At 43.5% G+C, this 9,269-nt stretch overlaps 1 protein-coding gene across 3 annotated transcripts in view; it reads right to left on the bottom strand.

Moving 5' to 3' along the window:
- Nucleotides 1-9,269, bottom strand: part of MOV10L1 (Mov10 like RISC complex RNA helicase 1) — a 71,730-nt gene that overhangs the window by 22,596 nt on the left and 39,865 nt on the right. For all 3 annotated transcript variants that reach the window (XM_025399124.1, XM_025399125.1, XM_025399126.1), the window contains exons 14-15: nucleotides 6,498-6,556; nucleotides 5,935-6,035 (exon numbers count right to left, since the gene is read on the bottom strand). In XM_025399124.1, the coding sequence (XP_025254909.1) occupies nucleotides 5,935-6,035; nucleotides 6,498-6,556 (160 nt within the window). The remainder of the gene's footprint in view (nucleotides 1-5,934; nucleotides 6,036-6,497; nucleotides 6,557-9,269) is intronic.

Raw genomic sequence — 9,269 nt, forward strand, 5'->3', positions numbered from 1 at the left:
CCTGTAGTCCCAGCTACTCGGGAGGCTGAGGCCGGAGAATGGCGTGAACCCGGGAGGCGAAGCTTGCAGTGAGCTGAGATCCGGCCACTGCACTCCAGCCTGGGCGACAGAGCGAGACTCCGTCTCAAAAAAAAAAATAAAAAATAAAAAAAATAAAAATAAATAAAACCATCAGCACAATCAAGACAACAAACAGACCCGTCAGTCCCCAGAGCTGCCGTGTGCCGCAGCCCCTCCAGTCACACTGGCTGCTCACGTGCTCTGGAACTTCATACTTCACATGAGTGCACACAGTGTGACTCACTGGAGAGACACCTGTGCTGTTGCATGTCAACAGCTTGCTCCCTGTATTGCTGAGTCATGTTCCATTGTACGAACGCAATGCGACTCGCTTATCCATTCACCTGCTCATGGACACTGGGTTTTTGGTGATTAAAAATCCAGCTGCTGTGAACTTTGTGTATGGGTCCTGGCATGGCCGCAGGTCTTCATCTCTCTGGGGCACACGCCTAGAGAGAAATGACTGGGTAGTATGGCAGGTGTGCATCCAGCTTCTTAAGAACACCTTTTGCACAGTGGTGTGCCACACCCCCTTCCCACAGCAAGGTATGTGCCAGCGGCCCCACGTGCTCACCAATGCACAGATGGTCCAACTCAATTTCTGGCCATTCTAGTAGGTGTTCAGTGGTACCTCGTGGTTTAATTTGTGTTTCCCTAACAACTAATGATGTTGAACATCTTTCATGTGTTTATTACCATCTGTATGTATTCTTTGGTAAAGTGTTCAAGTGTTTGATCCATTTTTGAAAACTGAGTTCCTAGGCAGTTTGTAGAGTACTGTGTTTGCCAAATACAAGTTCTTGATCAGATGTGATTTGCAAATTATTTTCTCTAGTCTGTCACTTTCCGTTGTTTTACCAGTGTCTTTTCTTTTTCTTTTCTTTTTTTTTTTGAGACAGCGTTTTTCTATGTTGCCCAGGCTAGCCTTGAACTCCTAGGCTCAAGAGATCCTCCAGCCTCAGTCTCCTGGGTCACTGGGACTAAAAGTGTATGCCATTGTGCCTGTCTAACAGTGTCTTTTCAACAGCAAAATACTTAATTTCACTGAAGTCCAATATATCAATTTCTTTATAAGTCATGCTCTTAGTGTCACATAAAAAAAATCCTTGCACAAAGGACGTGCAGATGTTCTTCTACGCTGTTTTCTAGATGTATAGTTTTAGGCTTTACATTTACGGCTACGAACCACAGAGTAAGTTAGTTTTTGTCTATGCTGTGAGGTACGGATGCAGGTTCATGTTTTTGCATGTGTCCTGCATTTACAGATCATTTTAGGTAAAACAGGCAACTTGATAATATGGAGTCTTTGGACCCCAGAGATACAATAATGTTTAAAATATTTAGGTGCTACTTAAAAAAAAAAAATTCAGGCCGGGTACGGTGGCTCACGCCTGTAATCCCAGCACTTTGGGAGGCTGAGGCGGGCGGATCATGAGGTCAGGGGTTCGAGACCAGCCTGGCCAACATGGTGAAACCTCGTCTCTACTAAAAATACAAAAATAAGCAGGGTGCAGTGGCACGCACCTATAATCCCAGCTACTCAGGAGGCCAAGGCAGGAGAACTGCTTGAATCTGGGAGGTGGAGGCTGCAGTGAGCCGAGATCTGCCACTGCACTCCAGCCTGGGCAACAGAGCGAGACTCTGTCTCAAAACAAACAAACAAAAAAACCAAAAACAATTTCTGAGTGTTTACTGGATATATACAACTTATTTTTCTACACTGATCTTGTATATTGCAAAATCACTTATTAGTTCTAACAGCTTCATTTTAGATCCCATCAGGTTTTTTCTTTTCTTTTTTTTTGAGACAGGGTTTCACTTTATCAGGGCTGCAGTGTAGCGGTACAATCACAGCTCACTGCAGCCTTGACCTCCCAGGCTCAAGGGATCCTCCTGCCTCAGCCTCCTGAGTAGCTGGGACTATAAGTGTGTGCCACCATGCCCAGCTAATTTTTAAACTTTTTAAAAACAGAGACAGGGTCTTGCATGTTGCCCAGGCTGTTCTCAGTGATTTTCCCATCTCAGCCTCCCAAAGTGCTGGGATTACCAGCATGAGTCACTATACCCAGCCTCCATCAGACTTTCTGCAGGATGTGGATGCCTTTTCTTTCTGTTTCATTGCACAATGCTGGGCAGAAATGCTGAGTAAACATGCTCTGATCCTGATCTCACAAGCAAAGAGCATTTAGTTATCACTAGGTAGGTTTTTGTAGGTAACGGAAATTTCCTTTTTATTTCTAGTTTGCTGAATTTTGATCAGGAATGGATGCTGGATTTTGTCAGATGGTTTTTCCTTTTCAGCTTGTTAATATGGTATATTACACATTGATTTTTGGAATGTTAAGCCATTCCTGGGATGAACCCTCTTGGTCTCCTATACATGTGTCATATAAATATATATCTGTATATATGTGTGTGTGTGTGTGTGTGTGTATATATATATAATTTTTGAGACACAGTCTCGCTCTGTCACCCAGGCTGGAGTGCAGTGGCATGATCTCGGCTCACTGCGATCTCCACTTCCTGGGTTCAAGCGATTCTCCCGCCTCAGCCTCCTGAGTAGCTGGGTCTACAGGTGCATGCCACCGCACTCAGCTGATTTTTTTCTGGGATGGAGTATTGCTGTATTCTATTGCCCACACTGGAGTGCAGTGGCACGATTTCAGCTCACTGCAGCCTCCACCTGTGTTCCATTTTACATAGTTTCTACTGCTCTGTCTTTAAGTTCACTTTTTTCCTTCTGCATTGTCTAGTCTGCTGATAATTCTGTCCAATATATTTTTCATTTTAGGCACTGAAGTTTTCATTCCTAGAAGATAAAATTGTCTTTTATATATCTTTCATGTCTCCAATTAACATGCTCATGTCTTCTACTTTCTGGAACACATGGAACTTATTTATAACTGTTTTAATGTCCTTGTCTGCTGATTCTACCATGTTATTTTGGGGGGGTGGTTCCAACTGACTAAATTTCCTCCTTTTGGGTTATGTTTTTCACTTTTTCATTGTTTAATCAGATGTCAGACAGTGTTCATTTTACACCTTGTTGGGTGCTGGATAATTTTATATTCCTATAAATATTCTTAAACTTTGTTCTGGGATGCAATCCAATTATTTGGGAACAGCTTGCTCCCTTTGAGGCCATCATACTTTGTCAGTCTGGGCCGGAGCAGCCTTCAGTCGAGGGCTAGACTTTCTACAGTCCTGAGACAACACCCTCCCAAGGACTCTACATGTGAATTATGCGGTTTTTCTTCTCTGGCTGTGGGCACAGCTATTTTTGGCACTGTGTCAACTTTAAGGATTTTTCTTGCTGTTCTTTCTAGCTGGTTCTTTTCCACACCTGGGTATTTTACTCACATCACGCATTCATCAATGCTCAGCTGGAAACTCAAGGAAGAACCTCTGTAGGTCCCCAGATGCTCTCTGTGCCCTGCCCTCTCCCCAGCATTCTACTCTGTCAGCCTCACCCGCTTGCCCTCCCCACCCTTCCAAATGCTGTCTCTGCACTCAGATAGGTCACCAGGCTCCACCTGGGCTCCCTCTTGGTGCTCTCTGGCCAAGACACTCTCGGAAGGCTGTGAGTTGGGAAAACCATGGGGTCACCTCATTTGTTTCCTCTCTCAGGAATCCCTGTCCTATGACAGCCGATGTTAATGTCTGAAATTGTTGTTCCATATGGTTTGTCTGATTTTTTTATTGTTTCAGGAAGAAAGATAAATCTGGTCCCTGAAATTCTATCTTGGTTGACATATGAAATATTCTTGAGGCTGGGCGCGGTAGCTCAAGCCTGTAATCCCAGCACTTTGGGAGGCCGAGACGAGCGGATCACGAGGTCAGGAGATCGAGACCATCTTCACTGCACTCCAGCCTGGGCGACAGAGCAAGACTCCGTCTCCAAAAAAAAAAAAAAAAAAAAAAATTCTTGAGTTTATTTTCAATCTAGTTAATCCATAAGAAGATAATGTTTTGCATTTTAAAATCTACAGTCAATTAGGAATGTGCCCACCTAAATAGTAACACCTCCCCGACCTCACAGGCCATCCGCATCACAGACTGTCCCTGAGAATCAGGCAGTATAATGAACTAGTAATGAGGTGATGACGGAGAAGAAAAGCACTGTCCAAGAAAGACTCCTTTCTATTTGCAGAACAAAAAAGAGATCAACTATAAAATACACCACAAATAACTTTCAAGGATAACCTCTTGCTGCTTCATTTGTCGTATTTTCCATGATTGTGTAGGCATTCTAAACCTATCATTTTTTTTTTTTTTTTTTTTTTTTTTTTTTTTTTTTTTTTTTTTTTTGAGACGGAGTCTCGCTCTGTAGCCCAGGCTGGAGTGCAGTGGCCGGATCTCAGCTCACTGCAAGCTCCGCCTCCCGGGTTCACGCCATTCTCCGGCCTCAGCCTCCCGAGTAGCTGGGACTACAGGCGCCTGCCACCTCGCCCGGCTAGTTTTTGTATTTTTAGTAGAGATGGGGTTTCACCGTGTTAGCCAGGATGGTCTCGATCTCCTGACCTCGTGATCCGCCCATCTCGGCCTCCCAAAGTGCTGGGATTACAGGCTTGAGCCACCGCGCCCGGCCCTAAACCTATCATTTTTGCATTTTGGGGGAGGAAGTATAAAATGGTAAGCATTTTTGAGTATTAGATATAATTTAAAAATTCATGTTATACATCGAAAACATGCTCATAAAACCAAATCTGAATAGCACAGAGTAAGTTGTAAGCTCCACCATGGCATAGATGACCTTCTCGTTATTAGAAACACGAAGATAAATAAAACCACTTCTATTGTATTCACAAAAACAGGCACTATATTATTAATTATGGAGTGACTGGACTATGAAAGCTTTTTTTTCTTTTTGAGATGGAGTTTCGCTCTTGTTGCCCAGGCTGGAGTGTAGTGGTTCGATCTTGGCTCACTACAACCTCTGCCTCCTGGGTTCAAGTGATTCTCCTGCCTCAGCCTCCCAAGTAGCTGGGATTATAGGTGTACACCAGCACGCCCGGCTAATTTTTTGGATTTTTAGTAGAGATGGGGTTTCACCATGTTGGCCAGGCTGGTCTTGAACTCCTGACCTCATGATCCGCCTGCCTCGGCCTCCCAAAGTGCTGGGATTAGAGGAGTGAGCCACTGCGCCCAGCCTAGAAGTTTTTATAAAATATCTTTGCAACATTCATGAAGTTTGGAAATGTTAACAATTTGCGGGGTGTGTATCCTTCCAGACATTTTCCATGCATACACAATCACATAAATGTACCTAAGTGTACACAAAAACCATATAATTTAAAAATAAAACTCTAAAGCCAGGCGTGGTGGTTCACACCTATAATCCTGGCACTTTGGGGGCCGAGGAGGGTGGATCGTAAGGTTAGGAGTTCAAGACCAGCCTGACCAATATGGTGAAACTCTGTCTCTACTAAAAATACAAAAATTAGCCGGGTGTGGTGGCACATGCCTGTAGTCCCAGCTACTCTGGAGACTGAGGCAGGAGAATCGCTTGAATCTGGGAGGCAGAGGTTGCAGTGAGCCAAGATTACACCACTGCACTCCAGCCTGGGTGACACTGCGAGACTCTGTCTCAAAAAAAAAAAAAAAAAAAAAGAAAAAGAAAAAAACCCAACTCTAAGGTCATATAAACATCCATACTTTGCTTCCCCTATTTAATATATTGTAGCCATCTTAGCCCTTGCACATAAACTTTACACTAAATCTATTTTGTGAATATTTTAGTTCACTTGATTTTAACTGCAATTTTGGGTTATTTGTGAACCACACTGCTCGAATACTCCAGTCAACTGAGCGCTAATACGCCAAGAAGGAAATTCCCATCCCCTGTGTAGAGACAGTTACGTCGCTGAGCACTACCTTTTTGCTGGTGAACCGTCCATTGCTTTTGGTGTCTTGTTCATGGTTCCAATTTCCTGTCACTTGGGGAGACTGTAAAATAATTTCTTCTGGAAACAACACTTTTAAAACAAAAAAGGTAAGAGCATAGGTATAACTAAAAAGGTAAAAAAAAAAATTAATAGAGGTTGTTTATGGCTGACCCTAAAGTAATTAATATTCTATTCCCTTCCTTTCTTAACCTGCCTGTTACACTGTTTCTAAATCAGAGCATTATTAGTACTGCAATATTCTTCACAACAAAGCCATTTACTCGCCCATCTGCAAAAACAAAAATGAATTACATTTATGAGGGGAAAAGCAAGATGAATTTATTTTCAGTTATTTAAGCAAGCTATTATTAGTTATTCACTAAGCTGAAATAGTAAGAAAATACTAAAACTTGATAGAAAATTAAAAACATGAATATAACAAAGTTTACTTCTAATGTTATGACTGAAGAGACTATTTTACACAAAATTTTACATGAAGCCTATAAAAATACTCTGTGAAGATGTAACACTATCATTCTATAAAAATAATACCTTTTACACCTAAGTGGATGACTTGTTCAAGTGCAAAGTGACACCGTCTGCTTGTAGTCCTGCCGGGAAGAAAACCACATAAAATAACTAACTTTGCATTCAGAACTATTAAGGCTGGCATACAGTAATGCAAATTTGATTATACAACCTTTAAGTCAATATAAAAAAAATCACAGCAACAATCCAACAATCAATGAAATAGAGAACAGAAAAACACTAGAAAGGATGGGCGCAGCAGCTTACACGTGTAATCCTAGCACTTTGGGAGGCCGAGGTGGGCAGATCACCTGAGATCAGGAGTTCGAGACCAGCCTGGCCAACCTGGTGAAACCCTGCCTCTACTAAAAATACAAAAATTAGCCAGGTGTGGTGGTGGTGCACGCCTGTAGTCCCAGCTACCCGGGAGGCTGGGGCATGAGAATCACTGGAACCTGGCAGGCAGAGGTTGCAGTGAGCTGAGATGGCACCACTGCGCTCCAGCCTGGGTGACAGAGTGAGACTCTGTCTAAAAAATTTTTTGTAAAAACCACTAGAGAATACCAATGAAGCCAAAAAAAAAAAAAAACAAAAAAACAAAAACAAAACAAAACAAAAGCATGTGACAAAATCCCACACCCACTCTTTTTTTTTTTTTTTTTTTTAAAGAGACAAGGTCTTGCTGTGTTGCCTAGGCTGGAGTGCAGTGGCACATTCACAGCTCATTGAAGCCTCAAATTCCTGGGCCCACGTGATCCTCCCACCTCAGCTTCTCAAAGTGCTGGGATTACAGGTGTGAGCCACCACACCTGGCCCCATATCCATTCTTGATTAAAAACTCACTAAAATAAGAATCTATCTCCTCAACCTGATAGAGGGTCACTATGGAACCTACAACCCACACTGTACTAACTCATTCAGGACTGATAGCCCTGCCCCTAAGACCAGGGACGAAGCCAGTGCATCACTTCTCACCACTTCTATTCCACACTGGCACAGAAGTTCCAACCAGTGCAGGAAGGCAAGGGGAAACAAATACAGAGCATCCAAATAAGAAAGGAAGAAGTAAAACTGTCTTTGTTTTGTTTTGTTTTGTTTTCAGATAGAGCCTCGCTCTGTCACCCAGGCTGGAATGCAGTAGGGTAATCTTGGCTCACTGCAACCTCCGCCTCCTGGGTTCAAGTGATTCTCCTGCCTCAGCCTCCTGAGTAGCTGGGATTACAGGCGCCCGCCACCACGCCTGGCTGATGTTTTGTATTTTTAGTAGAGACGGGTTTCCCCATGTGGGCCAGACTGGTCTCAAACTCCTGACCTCAGGTGATCCGCCTGCCTTGGCCTCCCACAGTGCTGGGATTACAGGCCACTGCACCCGACTTGAAACTGTCATTCTTTGATGTACGACTGTATATGCAGAAAATCCTACAGACTCTATGAAAAGCTACTGTAGCTATTGAGTTTAGGAGACCTGCAGGATACAAGGTAAACAGACAAAAATCAACTGCTTTTTATAAATACTAGAAACAAGCAATTAGAAACTTAAGTTAAAATTACTGTTTATAATAGCCATTTAAAAACTTTAAATAGCTATAAATCTGACAAAAGATACGTAAGACCTATACACTGAAAAGTATAAAATCTTGCTAAAAGAAATGAAAAAAGACGCAAATAAATAGAGAGACATATCATTTTCCAGGACTGGAGGACTCATTATATTAAGATTTCAATTCTCCCTTAAACCGACCTATAGATTCAATGTAATCCCAATCAAAATCCCAACATGCTTTCTGTAGAAACTGATATGACCTAAAATCCATGGAAGAATAAAGACCTAGAATAGCCAGACAACTCTGAAAAGGAACAAAGTTGAAGGCTTGATACTACCTGATTTTGAGACTTATCATAAAGGCACATATCATATACTATGTTTGTGTTCCCCTCAGCTTCATACAGTGAAACTTCATCCCCAATATGATGTTATTGGGTATGAGGAGTTGAGGCCTTTGGCAAGTGATTAGGTCATAAGGGTGGGGCCTCAAGAATGGAGTTAGTGCCCTTACACAACGGAGCACAGAGAGCTCGCTCTCATCCCTTCTGCTGCGTGAGGACACAGGGAAAAGACAGCCGCCTATGAACCAGGAAGCAGTCTCACTAGGACACTGAACCTGCTGGTGCCTTGACCTTGGGCTTCCCGACCTCCAGAGCATGAGTAATACACTTCTGTTGTTTATAAGCCACTCCATCTATGGTGCTATGCTAATGCAGCCTGAGTGGACTAAGACAGACAATAAGACCCTGTAATGTTGGTGTCAAGACAGACAAGTGTACCGTATGGAACAGAACAGACAGTCTGCAGAAACAGATCAACAAATATTTGGTTGGCCGGGTGTGGTGGCTCACGCCTATAATCCCAGCACTTTGGGAGGCTGAGGCGGGCGGATCATGAGGTCAGGAGATCAAGACCATCCTGGCTAACACAGTGAAACCCCGTCTCTACTAAAAACACACATAGGCCGGGCGCGGTGGCTCAAGCCTGTAATCCCAGCACTTTGGGAGGCCGAGACGGGCGGATCACGAGGTCAGGAGATCGAGACCATCCTGGCTAACACAGTGAAACCCCGCCTCTACTAAAAAACACAAAAATCTAGCCGGGCGAGGTGGCGGGCGCCTGTAGTCCCAGCTACTCGGGAGGCTGAGGCAGGAGAATGGCGTGAACCCGGGAGGCGGAGCTTGCAGTGAGCTGAGATCCGGCCACTGCACTCCAGCCTGGGCCACAGAGCGAGACTCCGTCTCAAAAAA

This window comes from Theropithecus gelada, chromosome 10 (genome assembly GCF_003255815.1).
Source record: "Theropithecus gelada isolate Dixy chromosome 10, Tgel_1.0, whole genome shotgun sequence".
Classification (NCBI taxonomy): domain Eukaryota; kingdom Metazoa; phylum Chordata; class Mammalia; order Primates; family Cercopithecidae; genus Theropithecus; species Theropithecus gelada.